This window comes from Rhinoderma darwinii (assembly GCF_050947455.1).
Source record: "Rhinoderma darwinii isolate aRhiDar2 chromosome 4 unlocalized genomic scaffold, aRhiDar2.hap1 SUPER_4_unloc_5, whole genome shotgun sequence".
Taxonomy (NCBI): Eukaryota; Metazoa; Chordata; class Amphibia; order Anura; family Rhinodermatidae; genus Rhinoderma; species Rhinoderma darwinii.
Genome location: NW_027461760.1, coordinates 92,347 through 113,467, shown reverse-complemented (window position 1 = coordinate 113,467; position 21,121 = coordinate 92,347). Strand labels below are relative to the sequence as shown.

General features: G+C 37.8%; 3 protein-coding genes across 4 annotated transcripts in view; 1 reads left to right on the top strand and 2 right to left on the bottom strand.

Annotated features, from left to right (window-relative positions):
- LOC142684080 (histone H3-like centromeric protein A) overlaps nucleotides 1-21,121 on the bottom strand; it is a 322,916-nt gene that overhangs the window by 220,060 nt on the left and 81,735 nt on the right. The window lies entirely within an intron of this gene.
- Nucleotides 1,960-6,638, bottom strand: LOC142684090 (uncharacterized). Its single transcript, XM_075847478.1, has 2 exons — nucleotides 4,503-6,638; nucleotides 1,960-2,094 (listed from the first exon to the last, which is right to left on the bottom strand). Coding segments are annotated over exons 1-2 (855 nt in total). The 5' UTR covers nucleotides 5,357-6,638; the 3' UTR covers nucleotides 1,960-2,093.
- Nucleotides 10,744-15,703, top strand: LOC142684083 (uncharacterized). 2 transcript variants are annotated; one of them, XR_012853982.1, is made up of 2 exons: nucleotides 10,744-10,807; nucleotides 14,593-15,703. XR_012853982.1 is itself a non-coding variant. In XM_075847471.1 (2 exons), coding segments are annotated over exons 1-2 (855 nt in total). In that variant the 5' UTR covers nucleotides 10,751-11,333; the 3' UTR covers nucleotides 14,594-15,703. The 2 variants fall into 2 exon arrangements, 1 of the variants encoding a protein (XP_075703586.1); XM_075847471.1 differs by having other exon boundaries at nucleotides 10,751-12,187.

Here is a 21,121-nt window from a genome sequence, read left to right as displayed (position 1 = left end):
CTGGCACTTGCTGGGGACCCCCAACTCTTGTCAATTGTTAAAATAAATACTAATCTGGTGATAACATCATCCGCATACACTATAAACGTTGTTCTAAGTACATACAATAATGTCAGGCCCTTAAACGACATCAAACACCTTTATATAAGGAAAAAAAAAAAACTTCTCTGTTACAATGGACATGGCACCTAGAAGATGTGTAATTATTGGGTACTTCATTTGCACTTGGTGATACTCTTTCAGCAGGATTTGTACCTTGATCTCAGCTGATTGCCTAGAACATCTCCACCTCACAGAAACATACACAGATTCCACATGTTTATTTGACAAGTGTCTCAAACCAATTTTTTCTTACTCTAATCTGGTTCGTTCTACCTGGGAAGGCCTCTCAAGGTCGGTTCTCTTTGTGGGAGGCGGGTATGATAAGGTTGGCACCGGTCTGCCAGGACTGTTCTGTAGGCAAATCAAACAGCTCTAACAGAATTTAGCAGCAACAGCTGTAAAACCTGGGACATACCAATTAGATCTTACCAAATCGATCCTTGCAGTCTTAGGGCATATGTGAGGTCATACACCATCAATGCAAAAGCCATCAAGAGTGCCTTGGGTGTTACCGGTTCACATTCCCTTATCCGTCCACATTCTGTTAGAATCTGGTTCTCACGCCTTTCGCTCCCAGTTGGACTCTTCGTGTGGAGAACAAGCTTTTCATAGCCTAATCAGTAATAGATCTTAATCAGATAATTAACTTGAAGAAAAACATAAACAATGACAGATTTATGTTAAACGTTCACACTGGTCAGTAACTAAAACTGATACCTACAAACTGATTTCTCTTTCCTTTATATATATATATATATATATAGCACACAAGAAGACAGCAGCACTCACATAGGAATAATCGACCAGGTGCCAGGCAAAAACGTCCCGATCCTCGGACGTATAATAATGTATAGCAAAAGAAAATTTGCAGCACTCCAACATGAAAAAAATGGTGGTTTATTCAATCCAAAATAACAGCAACGTTTCAATCCTACAATAGGATCTTTATCAAGCCTAGTGACACATCTATTCAGCAAGTTTTTATATGTTTGAGACTCTTTTACATAATTAGTCTCATTATAAAACAATCAAATGCAAAGTGTATGAAAACAAACATCATAAATTGTGTACGGTATCATCATAAACATAGACATGATACAGAAAATACAGAAGTGTGTATGTGACATCGTGATTAACAATACATAATAACAAAAACATTAAAAACAACTGATTATATTATAATCATTTATGCAGCAGTGGTGTAAAATATATTGGTATATCGTCACTCACCAATCAGAACTTCAGACTCAACTACTCCATTCAAGTGTGTTGCAGCACTCTGCTGCATCCCTCGTGGTAATTGAAATTTGACACATCAGTGTAATCCCCCGAGGCGGAAGTAGTTCATCACTCCGCAGCAGAGAGCATAGGTCGCATCCATATGATGTAATGCGTGTCAATGCGTTCCACTGAGCCGCCCCGTGTATCATGGCATCATGAGTTGCTAAGCAACTGCTGTAACATTATTATAGATATCATTTGACCCAGCTATGTCAGTCAAAAAGTCATGAATGTAAAAAATACAGATATATTAGTAAATGCTCCCTATAGTAAGTGATGGAGATATTAGGAATATCTAAAAGTAGCTTAATGTCGGCTTTTAAAGACGATCCACACGTGGGTTCAAAGACCTCTGTATACAACCAAGTACTCAGAACGATCTTGTTCCCAGAGTTATGGGACCACATAGACACGTCTTCACGTGTCCAGGATGTCACATTATCCTCATACGTGTAACGGACCCATATTATCACACTAGTGATATGATATATCATAAGACAAAAAAAATGCATGAGAATCCCTCTCAATTTTAATATCTCTCTATCACTTTGAAACCTAATAGGAGACTAGAAACAATTCAAATAATAAATATATTTTATTGATGCAATAAGACTTGATGCATTGAACATAGCCCCGTCAAATATCACAGTACAACACCATTGAAAAATAATTAAAGAAGTTCCGAAGTTCTGTTGGGAGTGGTATTCCAATCTAAAAAAAATACAAAACATAATTGTTTTTAGTATTTATAAGACATTGACAGTAAATATGAGATATAGATATTGATATTAATGTGTCAACAATCATCTTACTGAAGAGAACATCAAGAGAACACAAAGGGGCGGAGCTCATAAGGCAATTCTATCTACAACAAATTCTACATTAAGACCACAAGGTTTTAAGGTGTTCAGTAAAAATATCCATCTTAATTCTTTTTTGTGTAAAACCAGATGGCGATCACCGCCAAACTGTAATGGAGGAACATGGTCCAGAATCATAAATGTTAGATCCCTTTCATTGTGACCATGTTCCGAAAAATGTTTAGCCACAGGTAAATCAAGTTTCTTTTTACGTATAGAGAAACGGTGATTGTTTAGACGAGTTTTAAAGGAACAGGTGGTTTCACCCACATATAGGAGGCCACAAGGACACCATAGCACATATATGACCCACTCTGAATCACAGGTGAAATTGTGTTTAATTTTAAACTGTTGTCCAGTCAACGGATGTCTAAAAAATTCCCCTTTGCACATCAAAGCACAATTGACACATCTGTAACATGGAATATTGCCAGGTTTTAGTGGTTTAAAAATAGGTTGTATCGTTTTCTTATGATCTGGCATTCTGGTTTTCACCAGTCTATCTCGAAGATTTTGTGGGCGTCTATAAGACATAAGTGGATTATTATTCAATACATCAATGTGTCCAAAACTATTGCTGATAATTGGCCAATGTCTATTCATAATTTTGGAAATGTCTCCACTCCTATCATTATAAGTAGAGATAAATGGAATACGTTTCCGTTTTCCATGCGTTGACGGTTTTTTAGACTGCAATAAACTGTCCCTCGCTACATTATCAATCTTTTTTCTATGTGTCCACAGCAATGTTTTGGGGTAACCTCTTTGTAAAAAGTTGCTAACCATAGTGTCTAAAGATATATCAAGATCCTCCTGTCTGTCGGTATTACGTTTGGCCCTAATCATTTGGCTATACGGCAAAGACCTTACCATATTTCTCGGATGGCAACTATCAAATCGTAGCAGAGTGTTCCTATCGGTCTCTTTCGTGTACATTTTAGTTCTGATTATATTGTTCACAATAGATACTACAGTAACATCCAAGAATTGGATATTATCCATAGAATGTTTCATCGTAAATTGAATCTCATCATCTATTGAATTAAGAAACCTGTGAAAATCCATTAATGTAGTAACAGTGTCAGTCCAAATGAGGAAGATGTCATCTATGTAACGCCACCACTTCAAAACATGTGAGAAGTGGTGGGATACATAGACCGACACCTCCTCAATGTTGTCCATGAAAATGTTGGCGTACGTGGGAGCCATGTTAGACCCCATGGCCGTTCCTTTCACCTGTATATAATAACTCTCTTTAAATATGAAATAGTTAGATGTCAAAATAAGTTCCACTAATGAAATAATAAACTCACAAGTAGCATTGTCATAGTCAGAAGTCAATAATTTACGTCGTACAGCATCAAGACCCTTGTTGTGATCAATCGAGGTATAAAGAGATGTGACATCAAAGGAGACCAAAATGGACCCCTCTGGTAGTTTTATAGATTTTAATTTTTGTAGAAAATCAGTGGTGTCTCTAATATAAGATTTGGAGTTAATAGCAAAATTTCTCAGCACTTTGTCCACAAAGATAGAGATGTTACTTGTTAATGAACCCCTGCCAGATACAATAGGGCGACCTGGTGGGTTCATTAAATCTTTGTGGATTTTTGGTAATATATATAAGCAAGGAGTGACAGGAAATTCAACAGTGAGAAATTTATGTAGCATTTGATCAATTACATCTTCATCTAGAGCTATTTTAATAAGTGAAGTAATTCTTTTTGAAATATCATGTCTAGGATCATTTTTTAGTACTCTATATACATTGGTATCTGCTAGTTGTCTATAGCATTCTCTCAAGTACATATCTGAATCCATAACCACGATTGCTCCACCCTTATCAGCAGGTTTTATAGTGAGATCATGGTTATGGATCAACTCATCTAATGCCACCATATCCAGAGTAGTCATATTAGGCTGTTTAAAGCTCAATTCACTCGTTTGAGACCTAAGTAAAGCAATATCTTTCTGTACTAGTTCTCTAAAGGTTTCTATCGCATGTGATGTTATAGGAGGTTGGAACACACTCTTATTAAATAACCCCAGTTTTTTAAGTGATAGTATCGGAAGGGTATCCTGTATTACTGGATTAACCGGTTGTGTTTCAAACCAAACCTTCAATTTAACAGCTCTAACAAAACTGTAAATATCCAACTCTAATTGAAACCAATCAATATGCTGATTAGGGCAAAATGACAACCCTTTTGATAATAATTGTAATTGTGTATGAGACAATTGATGTTGAGAGATATTTACCACTGTGGTTTGGGCAGAGTCCTCTTGGTGCTGTCCTGCACCGGTTTCTGCCCTTTCTGATGAGTAGATTTTTGAAAACGGGTTCTTCCTTCCTCTGCTTCTCCTACGACCTGCTCGTCTGGTTTTCTTCTTTTTGATTTGTCCAGTGGACTGGAATCTAAAAAATCTTCATTATTACTTGGAGGATATTTCTTAGTATGGAATTGATTACGGGAATCGCTTTTATTGAAAGCCGGTTCATTGCTTCTTTTGTTGTCACGTCTGAAGGCTCCATCAGCATAATTGAGAGAATTGTCCCATGTGTAAACACGTCCCATGGAATAATCTGTTTGATCACGGAACCATTTCTTCTTTTTGGTTTCTTCTATATCCATCCTCACTTTATTGAGCGTCATACGTAATTTCTCCATGTGTATATTAAAATCATCAGTTTGCACCAACGATTTAAGTGTGTTCTCCAAATCTTGTGCTTTCACCCTTAAAGATCTCAGATCTCTCTGCAAAAAATCCATATTAAGTAATATAGTTTCCAAGGCATATTTGCTAGCGAGTTGCTCATTTTTATTCCTGAACTCTTCGTGTTGCATATGCATCGTTGGTTTAAGTAAAATTCTCATCCCCCGTGGGATCATGTTGTTTCTATAGTATTGTCCCAATGTGAGTAGATGTAATTCAACATTAATCAGACGTCGTGACTCAAATTCCAGATTTCTCTTGATGTCAGTAATAGAAGGAACACTTAAAAATGACACATCACCCTCCGCTCCACTCAGGATTCTTTCAATGTCCTCTTCAGTAAAAACAGCAGCAGTATTGGATGAAACATTCCCAGCAGGTATATTGACCTGCTCCATGTTAAACGAGTAAATGATGGTTGAAAAAACGTGGTGCAAGCTAATGGAATCCAAATATAGCACACAAGAAGACAGCAGCACTCACATAGGAATAATCGACCAGGTGCCAGGCAAAAACGTCCCGATCCTCGGACGTATAATAATGTATAGCAAAAGAAAATTTGCAGCACTCCAACATGAAAAAAATGGTGGTTTATTCAATCCAAAATAACAGCAACGTTTCAATCCTACAATAGGATCTTTATCAAGCCTAGTGACACATCTATTCAGCAAGTTTTTATATGTTTGAGACTCTTTTACATAATTAGTCTCATTATAAAACAATCAAATGCAAAGTGTATGAAAACAAACATCATAAATTGTGTACGGTATCATCATAAACATAGACATGATACAGAAAATACAGAAGTGTGTATGTGACATCGTGATTAACAATACATAATAACAAAAACATTAAAAACAACTGATTACATTATAATCATTTATGCAGCAGTGGTGTAAAATATATTGGTATATCGTCACTCACCAATCAGAACTTCAGACTCAACTACTCCATTCAAGTGTGTTGCAGCACTCTGCTGCATCCCTCGTGGTAATTGAAATTTGACACATCAGTGTAATCCCCCGAGGCGGAAGTAGTTCATCACTCCGCAGCAGAGAGCATAGGTCGCATCCATATGATGTAATGCGTGTCAATGCGTTCCACTGAGCCGCCCCGTGTATCATGGCATCATGAGTTGCTAAGCAACTGCTGTAACATTATTATAGATATCATTTGACCCAGCTATGTCAGTCAAAAAGTCATGAATGTAAAAAATACAGATATATTAGTAAATGCTCCCTATAGTAAGTGATGGAGATATTAGGAATATCTAAAAGTAGCTTAATGTCGGCTTTTAAAGACGATCCACACGTGGGTTCAAAGACCTCTGTATACAACCAAGTACTCAGAACGATCTTGTTCCCAGAGTTATGGGACCACATAGACACGTCTTCACGTGTCCAGGATGTCACATTATCCTCATACGTGTAACGGACCCATATTATCACACTAGTGATATGATATATCATAAGACAAAAAAAATGCATGAGAATCCCTCTCAATTTTAATATCTCTCTATCACTTTGAAACCTAATAGGAGACTAGAAACAATTCAAATAATAAATATATTTTATTGATGCAATAAGACTTGATGCATTGAACATAGCCCCGTCAAATATCACAGTACAACACCATTGAAAAATAATTAAAGAAGTTCCGAAGTTCTGTTGGGAGTGGTATTCCAATCTAAAAAAAATACAAAACATAATTGTTTTTAGTATTTATAAGACATTGACAGTAAATATGAGATATAGATATTGATATTAATGTGTCAACAATCATCTTACTGAAGAGAACATCAAGAGAACACAAAGGGGCGGAGCTCATAAGGCAATTCTATCTACAACAAATTCTACATTAAGACCACAAGGTTTTAAGGTGTTCAGTAAAAATATCCATCTTAATTCTTTTTTGTGTAAAACCAGATGGCGATCACCGCCAAACTGTAATGGAGGAACATGGTCCAGAATCATAAATGTTAGATCCCTTTCATTGTGACCATGTTCCGAAAAATGTTTAGCCACAGGTAAATCAAGTTTCTTTTTACGTATAGAGAAACGGTGATTGTTTAGACGAGTTTTAAAGGAACAGGTGGTTTCACCCACATATAGGAGGCCACAAGGACACCATAGCACATATATGACCCACTCTGAATCACAGGTGAAATTGTGTTTAATTTTAAACTGTTGTCCAGTCAACGGATGTCTAAAAAATTCCCCTTTGCACATCAAAGCACAATTGACACATCTGTAACATGGAATATTGCCAGGTTTTAGTGGTTTAAAAATAGGTTGTATCGTTTTCTTATGATCTGGCATTCTGGTTTTCACCAGTCTATCTCGAAGATTTTGTGGGCGTCTATAAGACATAAGTGGATTATTATTCAATACATCAATGTGTCCAAAACTATTGCTGATAATTGGCCAATGTCTATTCATAATTTTGGAAATGTCTCCACTCCTATCATTATAAGTAGAGATAAATGGAATACGTTTCCGTTTTCCATGCGTTGACGGTTTTTTAGACTGCAATAAACTGTCCCTCGCTACATTATCAATCTTTTTTCTATGTGTCCACAGCAATGTTTTGGGGTAACCTCTTTGTAAAAAGTTGCTAACCATAGTGTCTAAAGATATATCAAGATCCTCCTGTCTGTCGGTATTACGTTTGGCCCTAATCATTTGGCTATACGGCAAAGACCTTACCATATTTCTCGGATGGCAACTATCAAATCGTAGCAGAGTGTTCCTATCGGTCTCTTTCGTGTACATTTTAGTTCTGATTATATTGTTCACAATAGATACAGTAACATCCAAGAATTGGATATTATCCATAGAATGTTTCATCGTAAATTGAATCTCATCATCTATTGAATTAAGAAACCTGTGAAAATCCATTAATGTAGTAACAGTGTCAGTCCAAATGAGGAAGATGTCATCTATGTAACGCCACCACTTCAAAACATGTGAGAAGTGGTGGGATACATAGACCGACACCTCCTCAATGTTGTCCATGAAAATGTTGGCGTACGTGGGAGCCATGTTAGACCCCATGGCCGTTCCTTTCACCTGTATATAATAACTCTCTTTAAATATGAAATAGTTAGATGTCAAAATAAGTTCCACTAATGAAATAATAAACTCACAAGTAGCATTGTCATAGTCAGAAGTCAATAATTTACGTCGTACAGCATCAAGACCCTTGTTGTGATCAATCGAGGTATAAAGAGATGTGACATCAAAGGAGACCAAAATGGACCCCTCTGGTAGTTTTATAGATTTTAATTTTTGTAGAAAATCAGTGGTGTCTCTAATATAAGATTTGGAGTTAATAGCAAAATTTCTCAGCACTTTGTCCACAAAGATAGAGATGTTACTTGTTAATGAACCCCTGCCAGATACAATAGGGCGACCTGGTGGGTTCATTAAATCTTTGTGGATTTTTGGTAATATATATAAGCAAGGAGTGACAGGAAATTCAACAGTGAGAAATTTATGTAGCATTTGATCAATTACATCTTCATCTAGAGCTATTTTAATAAGTGAAGTAATTCTTTTTGAAATATCATGTCTAGGATCATTTTTTAGTACTCTATATACATTGGTATCTGCTAGTTGTCTATAGCATTCTCTCAAGAACATATCTGAATCCATAACCACGATTGCTCCACCCTTATCAGCAGGTTTTATAGTGAGATCATGGTTATGGATCAACTCATCTAATGCCACCATATCCAGAGTAGTCATATCCAGAGTTTTCATGGACAACATTGAGGAGGTGTCGGTCTATGTATCCCACCACTTCTCACATGTTTTGAAGTGGTGGCGTTACATAGATGACATCTTCCTCATTTGGACTGACACTGTTACTACATTAATGGATTTTCACAGGTTTCTTAATTCAATAGATGATGAGATTCAATTTACGATGAAACATTCTATGGATAATATCCAATTCTTGGATGTTACTGTATCTATTGTGAACAATATAATCAGAACTAAAATGTACACGAAAGAGACCGATAGGAACACTCTGCTACGATTTGATAGTTGCCATCCGAGAAATATGGTAAGGTCTTTGCCGTATAGCCAAATGATTAGGGCCAAACGTAATACCGACAGACAGGAGGATCTTGATATATCTTTAGACACTATGGTTAGCAACTTTTTACAAAGAGGTTACCCCAAAACATTGCTGTGGACACATAGAAAAAAGATTGATAATGTAGCGAGGGACAGTTTATTGCAGTCTAAAAAACCGTCAACGCATGGAAAACGGAAACGTATTCCATTTATCTCTACTTATAATGATAGGAGTGGAGACATTTCCAAAATTATGAATAGACATTGGCCAATTATCAGCAATAGTTTTGGACACATTGATGTATTGAATAATAATCCACTTATGTCTTATAGACGCCCACAAAATCTTCGAGATAGACTGGTGAAAACCAGAATGCCAGATCATAAGAAAACGATACAACCTATTTTTAAACCACTAAAACCTGGCAATATTCCATGTTACAGATGTGTCAATTGTGCTTTGATGTGCAAAGGGGAATTTTTTAGACATCCGTTGACTGGACAACAGTTTAAAATTAAACACAATTTCACCTGTGATTCAGAGTGGGTCATATATGTGCTATGGTGTCCTTGTGGCCTCCTATATGTGGGTGAAACCACCTGTTCCTTTAAAACTCGTCTAAACAATCACCGTTTCTCTATACGTAAAAAGAAACTTGATTTACCTGTGGCTAAACATTTTTCGGAACATGGTCACAATGAAAGGGATCTAACATTTATGATTCTGGACCATGTTCCTCCATTACAGTTTGGCGGTGATCGCCATCTGGTTTTACACAAAAAAGAATTAAGATGGATATTTTTACTGAACACCTTAAAACCTTGTGGTCTTAATGTAGAATTTGTTGTAGATAGAATTGCCTTATGAGCTCCGCCCCTTTGTGTTCTCTTGATGTTCTCTTCAGTAAGATGATTGTTGACACATTAATATCAATATCTATATCTCATATTTACTGTCAATGTCTTATAAATACTAAAAACAATTATGTTTTGTATTTTTTTTAGATTGGAATACCACTCCCAACAGAACTTCGGAACTTCTTTAATTATTTTTCAATGGTGTTGTACTGTGATATTTGACGGGGCTATGTTCAATGCACCAAGTCTTATTGCATCAATAAAATATATTTATTATTTGAATTGTTTCTAGTCTCCTATTAGGTTTCAAAGTGATAGAGAGATATTAAAATTGAGAGGGATTCTCATGCATTTTTTTTGTCTTATGATATATCATATCACTAGTGTGATAATATGGGTCCGTTACACGTATGAGGATAATGTGACATCCTGGACACGTGAAGACGTGTCTATGTGGTCCCATAACTCTGGGAACAAGATCGTTCTGAGTACTTGGTTGTATACAGAGGTCTTTGAACCCACGTGTGGATCGTCTTTAAAAGCCGACATTAAGCTACTTTTAGATATTCCTAATATCTCCATCACTTACTATAGGGAGCATTTACTAATATATCTGTATTTTTTACATTCATGACTTTTTGACTGACATAGCTGGGTCAAATGATATCTATAATAATGTTACAGCAGTTGCTTAGCAACTCATGATGCCATGATACACGGGGCGGCTCAGTGGAACGCATTGACACGCATTACATCATATGGATGCGACCTATGCTCTCTGCTGCGGAGTGATGAACTACTTCCGCCTCGGGGGATTACACTGATGTGTCAAATTTCAATTACTACGAGGGATGCAGCAGAGTGCTGCAACACACTTGAATGGAGTAGTTGAGTCTGAAGTTCTGATTGGTGAGTGACGATATACCAATATATTTTACACCACTGCTGCATAAATGATTATAATGTAATCAGTTGTTTTTAATGTTTTTGTTATTATGTATTGTTAATCACGATGTCACATACACACTTCTGTATTTTCTGTATCATGTCTATGTTTATGATGATACCGTACACAATTTATGATGTTTGTTTTCATACACTTTGCATTTGATTGTTTTATAATGAGACTAATTATGTAAAAGAGTCTCAAACATATAAAAACTTGCTGAATAGATGTGTCACTAGGCTTGATAAAGATCCTATTGTAGGATTGAAACGTTGCTGTTATTTTGGATTGAATAAACCACCATTTTTTTCATGTTGGAGTGCTGCAAATTTTCTTTTGCTATACATTATTATACGTCCGAGGATCGGGACGTTTTTGCCTGGCACCTGGTCGATTATTCCTATGTGAGTGCTGCTGTCTTCTTGTGTGCTATATTTGGATTCCATTAGCTTGCACCACGTTTTTTCAACCATCATTTACTCGTTTAACATGGAGCAGGTCAATATACCTGCTGGGAATGTTTCATCCAATACTGCTGCTGTTTTTACTGAAGAGGACATTGAAAGAATCCTGAGTGGAGCGGAGGGTGATGTGTCATTTTTAAGTGTTCCTTCTATTACTGACATCAAGAGAAATCTGGAATTTGAGTCACGACGTCTGATTAATGTTGAATTACATCTACTCACATTGGGACAATACTATAGAAACAACATGATCCCACGGGGGATGAGAATTTTACTTAAACCAACGATGCATATGCAACACGAAGAGTTCAGGAATAAAAATGAGCAACTCGCTAGCAAATATGCCTTGGAAACTATATTACTTAATATGGATTTTTTGCAGAGAGATCTGAGATCTTTAAGGGTGAAAGCACAAGATTTGGAGAACACACTTAAATCGTTGGTGCAAACTGATGATTTTAATATACACATGGAGAAATTACGTATGACGCTCAATAAAGTGAGGATGGATATAGAAGAAACCAAAAAGAAGAAATGGTTCCGTGATCAAACAGATTATTCCATGGGACGTGTTTACACATGGGACAATTCTCTCAATTATGCTGATGGAGCCTTCAGACGTGACAACAAAAGAAGCAATGAACCGGCTTTCAATAAAAGCGATTCCCGTAATCAATTCCATACTAAGAAATATCCTCCAAGTAATAATGAAGATTTTTTAGATTCCAGTCCACTGGACAAATCAAAAAGAAGAAAACCAGACGAGCAGGTCGTAGGAGAAGCAGAGGAAGGAAGAACCCGTTTTCAAAAATCTACTCATCAGAAAGGGCAGAAACCGGTGCAGGACAGCACCAAGAGGACTCTGCCCAAACCACAGTGGTAAATATCTCTCAACATCAATTGTCTCATACACAATTACAATTATTATCAAAAGGGTTGTCATTTTGCCCTAATCAGCATATTGATTGGTTTCAATTAGAGTTGGATATTTACAGTTTTGTTAGAGCTGTTAAATTGAAGGTTTGGTTTGAAACACAACCGGTTAATCCAGTAATACAGGATACCCTTCCGATACTATCACTTAAAAAACTGGGGTTATTTAATAAGAGTGTGTTCCAACCTCCTATAACATCACATGCGATAGAAACCTTTAGAGAACTAGTACAGAAAGATATTGCTTTACTTAGGTCTCAAACGAGTGAATTGAGCTTTAAACAGCCTAATATGACTACTCTGGATATGGTGGCATTAGATGAGTTGATCCATAACCATGATCTCACTATAAAACCTGCTGATAAGGGTGGAGCAATCGTGGTTATGGATTCAGATATGTACTTGAGAGAATGCTATAGACAACTAGCAGATACCAATGTATATAGAGTACTAAAAAATGATCCTAGACATGATATTTCAAAAAGAATTACTTCACTTATTAAAATAGCTCTAGATGAAGATGTAATTGATCAAATGCTACATAAATTTCTCACTGTTGAATTTCCTGTCACTCCTTGCTTATATATATTACCAAAAATCCACAAAGATTTAATGAACCCACCAGGTCGCCCTATTGTATCTGGCAGGGGTTCATTAACAAGTAACATCTCTATCTTTGTGGACAAAGTGCTGAGAAATTTTGCTATTAACTCCAAATCTTATATTAGAGACACCACTGATTTTCTACAAAAATTAAAATCTATAAAACTACCAGAGGGGTCCATTTTGGTCTCCTTTGATGTCACATCTCTTTATACCTCGATTGATCACAACAAGGGTCTTGATGCTGTACGACGTAAATTATTGACTTCTGACTATGACAATGCTACTTGTGAGTTTATTATTTCATTAGTGGAACTTATTTTGACATCTAACTATTTCATATTTAAAGAGAGTTATTATATACAGGTGAAAGGAACGGCCATGGGGTCTAACATGGCTCCCACGTACGCCAACATTTTCATGGACAACATTGAGGAGGTGTCGGTCTATGTATCCCACCACTTCTCACATGTTTTGAAGTGGTGGCGTTACATAGATGACATCTTCCTCATTTGGACTGACACTGTTACTACATTAATGGATTTTCACAGGTTTCTTAATTCAATAGATGATGAGATTCAATTTACGATGAAACATTCTATGGATAATATCCAATTCTTGGATGTTACTGTATCTATTGTGAACAATATAATCAGAACTAAAATGTACACGAAAGAGACCGATAGGAACACTCTGCTACGATTTGATAGTTGCCATCCGAGAAATATGGTAAGGTCTTTGCCGTATAGCCAAATGATTAGGGCCAAACGTAATACCGACAGACAGGAGGATCTTGATATATCTTTAGACACTATGGTTAGCAACTTTTTACAAAGAGGTTACCCCAAAACATTGCTGTGGACACATAGAAAAAAGATTGATAATGTAGCGAGGGACAGTTTATTGCAGTCTAAAAAACCGTCAACGCATGGAAAACGGAAACGTATTCCATTTATCTCTACTTATAATGATAGGAGTGGAGACATTTCCAAAATTATGAATAGACATTGGCCAATTATCAGCAATAGTTTTGGACACATTGATGTATTGAATAATAATCCACTTATGTCTTATAGACGCCCACAAAATCTTCGAGATAGACTGGTGAAAACCAGAATGCCAGATCATAAGAAAACGATACAACCTATTTTTAAACCACTAAAACCTGGCAATATTCCATGTTACAGATGTGTCAATTGTGCTTTGATGTGCAAAGGGGAATTTTTTAGACATCCGTTGACTGGACAACAGTTTAAAATTAAACACAATTTCACCTGTGATTCAGAGTGGGTCATATATGTGCTATGGTGTCCTTGTGGCCTCCTATATGTGGGTGAAACCACCTGTTCCTTTAAAACTCGTCTAAACAATCACCGTTTCTCTATACGTAAAAAGAAACTTGATTTACCTGTGGCTAAACATTTTTCGGAACATGGTCACAATGAAAGGGATCTAACATTTATGATTCTGGACCATGTTCCTCCATTACAGTTTGGCGGTGATCGCCATCTGGTTTTACACAAAAAAGAATTAAGATGGATATTTTTACTGAACACCTTAAAACCTTGTGGTCTTAATGTAGAATTTGTTGTAGATAGAATTGCCTTATGAGCTCCGCCCCTTTGTGTTCTCTTGATGTTCTCTTCAGTAAGATGATTGTTGACACATTAATATCAATATCTATATCTCATATTTACTGTCAATGTCTTATAAATACTAAAAACAATTATGTTTTGTATTTTTTTTAGATTGGAATACCACTCCCAACAGAACTTCGGAACTTCTTTAATTATTTTTCAATGGTGTTGTACTGTGATATTTGACGGGGCTATGTTCAATGCATCAAGTCTTATTGCATCAATAAAATATATTTATTATTTGAATTGTTTCTAGTCTCCTATTAGGTTTCAAAGTGATAGAGAGATATTAAAATTGAGAGGGATTCTCATGCATTTTTTTTGTCTTATGATATATCATATCACTAGTGTGATAATATGGGTCCGTTACACGTATGAGGATAATGTGACATCCTGGACACGTGAAGACGTGTCTATGTGGTCCCATAACTCTGGGAACAAGATCGTTCTGAGTACTTGGTTGTATACAGAGGTCTTTGAACCCACGTGTGGATCGTCTTTAAAAGCCGACATTAAGCTACTTTTAGATATTCCTAATATCTCCATCACTTACTATAGGGAGCATTTACTAATATATCTGTATTTTTTACATTCATGACTTTTTGACTGACATAGCTGGGTCAAATGATATCTATAATAATGTTACAGCAGTTGCTTAGCAACTCATGATGCCATGATACACGGGGCGGCTCAGTGGAACGCATTGACACGCATTACATCATATGGATGCGACCTATGCTCTCTGCTGCGGAGTGATGAACTACTTCCGCCTCGGGGGATTACACTGATGTGTCAAATTTCAATTACCACGAGGGATGCAGCAGAGTGCTGCAACACACTTGAATGGAGTAGTTGAGTCTGAAGTTCTGATTGGTGAGTGACGATATACCAATATATTTTACACCACTGCTGCATAAATGATTATAATGTAATCAGTTGTTTTTAATGTTTTTGTTATTATGTATTGTTAATCACGATGTCACATACACACTTCTGTATTTTCTGTATCATGTCTATGTTTATGATGATACCGTACACAATTTATGATGTTTGTTTTCATACACTTTGCATTTGATTGTTTTATAATGAGACTAATTATGTAAAAGAGTCTCAAACATATAAAAACTTGCTGAATAGATGTGTCACTAGGCTTGATAAAGATCCTATTGTAGGATTGAAACGTTGCTGTTATTTTGGATTGAATAAACCACCATTTTTTTCATGTTGGAGTGCTGCAAATTTTCTTTTGCTATATATATATATATATATATATATATATATACATACACACACATATATGCACTGCACAGAATTCTCTGCTCTAAAATTTCCCTTTCACAACAAAAATAAAAAGAAACAAATAAAAATGTTTTCGAATGGGAATATTCCGCTTCTGTACCTTTTATCTGACGCATGACTCTAATAGTCCAATGCTAAGGCTGGTCTAGAACTTTACATAAAACTTAACCTCAGTATTTAATATTCCCACAACACTTCTTAAATACAGTTATTAAACAAACTAACTTTGGGATAACATCTGGAGAACAGCTGATATCTTATTGTACAAACATCAGGTCAATACTTGGGATAACATTGTTCCCCCGTCACTTACACACAACATCTGCAGTGGGGAAGATACAGGCCGGGCTTCAGGCCCCCCTGAGAACAGGTCAACACACACGATCACATTGTCATACACTTCTACCTCGGGTAGTTGTATGTTCTGCAGTCGCTGGAACTGGTAATCTGGCCGGGCTGCACTTTTCACAGGTACCTTTGCTGTTTTACCTATGTCATGCCGTATGCACATCATGCCGGCTGCTTCAAACCTAGTGGTGGCATTATTGTATCCAGGGACAAGCCAATTTACTGACACCTGGCTGCACATACCCTTGTTGTCAGGTCTGTCTTCTCTCGCTCTCTCAATTGGCTTACCCGATGATCCAATAAAGTTCCTACTACCAATGGGCCCATAATTGTGGGCGATGCCAAAAGCGTACCTAGAGTCAGTGTAAATGTCGGCCGTCTTACCTTTTGCCAGGTTACAAGCCTCAGCGAGCACCTCCAGCTCCGCTCCTTGAGATGAACAAGAAGGTGAGAGTGGTTTCTGGGTAATTTACCTGGTGCCTCGTATCCTGTCTTGTACATACTGTATAATAAAATCTCTTTATTACAAATTTACATTAGAAACCCATGTCGCATATAGATAGAACATCTCAAAGGGGTGGCGTCTTCATCCTCTAAAATAAAACCAAATGTTATACACTTCTCCACACTCATCTGATAATCCAGAACACTTTGAGAATCTCACTTTTATCAGGTTCTGCAAATACTTGATTAATACAAAGACAAATAAAAAATAAAAGAAATTCCTAAAAACTTTACATCAAATTAACAATGTCCAGACAATTTTTGTTTTGCCTTCTCCCCCATCTAAATCCATAAAGACTCGTGTGGGTGACGTCACCTCTGCCTCCTGTGTAAATTTGCTGGAGGGGGATGGTCTTTTACACAATACCTCATATTGGATGGAGACTACATCACAGCTTACCCAGTGCCATATTTACTGTTCTGGAAAGATCTGGAACCATCTACACAGAAAAACCTCAACATTTAGGTTACTCTCATACACATTTAATCTGGATTACTCATTGGGGTCTCTTACACATTTTTAGATCTCCTGAAACCAAATTAATTAATTCAAAACAAACCAAAATTGTACCTGATCAGTCCCTTCACCATTCCCCCCTTTGTGGACTCTGCGAAAGTAATGTAGCAGAGTTCAAAACTACATCTCAACATAACAAAGTCGGACACTAGTTGAACCCCCTGTATTGTACAACAGCCTGAAACAAAAATGACTTTTTCCTGACGAAAATACATTTTATCTTTACAATGACATAACTCATGTGTGAAATCATTATAATGTGAAAATATTATACCTGATAACATTAATTACTGCAAACCAATAAACTGTATATAAAAATAGGGAACGGTAGGGGCACATACATTTTCAAACCCCCCCCCCCCCCGTGTCTCACAGTATCTATAGCTTAATACATCTGAATTTACATCAAAACACATGAAATCTGATCACATCACAACACATAAATATCGTAACTTTTATAAACAACAGCGCATGCGCAAAGAGAAGAAATTAATTTAGGTTTGTAGACATCACTGATATATATATCTCTCTCAGCAGTGCATACTGAAATCCTTTGTCTCATCAGCCCTGCAGACTGCAGCCAGTCAGCCCCCCTCCTCCTCCCAAACACAGCATACTACAGGGGGGAGGCGGGGGGGGGGGGGTCATACACTCACAGCTTCTAACAGCGTCTAGTCTCACAATCTTAACACTTTCAATGCCGGCAAAACAACATACGTATCTGCAATCATTCATCACACCATTGTATAGGAATTATCTATATTCAAAACATCAACCACATAATCTGTAACAGTATCCAATCTGTCGGCCACCATCTCTATATTATGATGACGTGTTGCTTCATCAGTGAACAGCGTCTAGCATGGAACCTAAAAATAGGAAAGACACTAAAAATGACAAAATTAACAAGGGATTATTTCATACTGATTTGGTTGGGCCGGGCGTGGCCACATCAGGGGTGGGTGGTGGGGGCAGCCTCTCCCATTGGAAACACAGTGCGCAGCTGTGAGGGGGGGGGGGTTCCCACCCACAATGAGTACACACTCAACATGAGGTACGGACACCATTACCGGGCGTCGGCTGGTCCTGTGTTTTCTAATACCTATAACATACAATACCTTTCTTATTCCTAACTTCCATTCACTTCACCAAATCATGAATAGGATCGGGTGATACTGATGATTTGAATATGGACCATAAACCATCCATTCTAACAGTCTATATTATACACGTAATTTATATAACAATCTTCGGTCTATAACTCTCTGACATGGTTAATATATATATATATATATTACCCACGACTTATCACACAACTTAACAGGTTGTTTTTTTTGTTTTTTTTTCATACACCCCGCGTATGCCTTATCACACGACTTATCAGTGTTTTTTGTTTTTTTTTCAGTTTATACACCCCGCGTATGCCTTATCACACGACTTATCAGTGTTTTGCATTGCACCACGCGTGCACCTGTCTCACGTCTTATCACACGTCTTATCAGTGCATCATTGCACCCCGTGTGCCCGCGTATAGGACAGGTTATAATACTATCCACTACTTATCACACATCTATATTGTGTCCGCGTATTTTCTATCTAGTCCCTAATTACCCAGACGATGGTTAGTCGAGCGCGACTAAGGTCTCACAGGTTTTTTTGACCTCACAGCGGAAAATATCACCTCTGTCGCCTGAGATAATCCAGGAAATCAACAAAAGGGTTCTACAGATCGCCACAAGACTGTCCACTAACAGAGATAAGTCGAAGATTCATAAAATTAACTCGCTTACCGTGTAGCGGAGGTGATCAAATTCCTTCAGTGGGCAACTTTGAGTCCTCTGTTTCACCCTGTGATTGTCGATTGTCCGGATTTTGATATTTCCTCGAGTGAGGCCCCACGTTCGGGCGCCAAATGTCAAGTCCGTATTTCACACCGAATAACCACCTCTGTAAATTGAAAGCTGAAGGCATGCCTGGAAGAAGTAAACCATCCAAATATGTTTGGTACACAGCTTCCCTCTCTCAGCCAGGAGGAAGACTGAAAACTTTTTATTCAGAACAAAGAAACACAGAAAGAGACACATGCCTCCTCCCCAGAGATGTGGGAGTGCCCAAGCCCCCACCAGTTTCTCAGACTCACTCTTCTTGCATTCCAGGGGGCGGTGTCTTCCATAGGTGTGTCCGACATGAACAAAGAACTTGTTATATATGTCAGTATATTACACAAAGAACTGAAATGTATATACATATGTGTGAGGATAATATTTTTCAAACAATATACATAGTAATGATCCCTGACACCACTATTAGCAAATAAATCTTATCCCTTGTATAGTCATTTCTCCATACAGTGGCATAACTATAGGGGTCGCAGCTGCCACAATTTGCCGCGGCCCCTCGCACCACATCTATAAAATGTTACTATAGTACCTCCTGGGGCCTATGAAATAAACGACACGTGCCCCTGTTACTATAGTGACTGACAATATACTTATCCTCCTCGTTCCGAGCGCAGGGGAGATCCTGGCGTCTCTTCACGTCATGACGTCGCATCGCTGTGCGCAACATCCCGACTCTGGATGGAGTCAGGACCTCCGCTGCGGCCGGAGCTAAAGAGAAGGGTAAGTATACTATTACTGCCTGCTGGGGCCAATAGAAACTACAGTTCGTCACGCATAAAAGAAGCCGTCCCGCAGCGATATCAACTAAAAAATAAAAAAGTTATGGCTGTCAGAAAATGGCGACATTAAAACATGATTTTTTTAGAAAAGAGTATTTTTATTGTGGGAACGTAGTGAAACGTAAAAAAACGATATAAATTTGGTGTCGCTGTAATCGTATCGCCCCACAGAATAAAGTTAACATGTTGTTTATACTGCACGGTGAACACTGTAAAAAAAAACAAAGAAAAGTGCTAGAATTGCTGTTTTGTTGTTTCCTCATCTCCCAAAAAATGGAATACATAGTGATAAAAAAATCGCATGTACCCCAAAATGGAACCAATAAAAATTACAGCTCGTTCCACAAAAAACACGCCCTCACAGAGCTCAGAAAAATAACACGTTATGGCTCTCAAAACGCAATGATGCTAAATGACGACCCAGACTAATTTTTTAGGTCCAGTAGAATTTCACTAAATATCCCACATCGTCATTTGCTGGACCCCACAGGTGGACCCTGTAGATGCATCGGAGATGAGGAAACTTTAGGGCCTTGTGCTGCTTATAGGGCTAGTGAAGAAGTCAAAGATTAGGCAATACTGGAGCACAGATATTTTGCATAATACCCAATGAACCCGGCCTGTGTATAAAGGATTGGTTCAAAGCGTACCACACCAATCCATGGATTATTCATTCACCCCATTATTACATCATCCTATTATGCCCTGATGTACTCCGCCCAGCTAACATATACCCTGATGTACGCCGCCCAGCTTACATATACCCTGATGTACTCCGCCCAGCTTACATATACCCTGATGTACTCCGCCCAGTTTACATATGCCCTGATGTACTCCACCCAGCTTACATATACCCTGATGTACTCCGCCCAGCTTACATTTACCCTGATGTACTCCGCCCAGCTTACATATACAATGATGTACTCCGCCCAGCTTACATATACAATGATGTACTCCGCACAGCTTACATATGCCCTGATGTACTCCGCCCAGCTTACATATACCCTGATGTACTCCGCACAGCTTACATATACCCTGATGTACTCCTCACAGCTTGCATATAGCCTGATGTACCCGCACATATTACATATATCCTGATGTACTCTACAGTTTACATATATCCTGATGTACTCCGCGCATATTACATATACCCTGATGTGCTCCGCACAGCTTACATATACCCTGATGTACTCCGCCCAGTTTACATATATCCTGATGTACTCCGCCCAGCTTACATATACCCTGATGTACTCCGCCCAGTTTACATATGCCCTGATGTACTCCACCCAGCT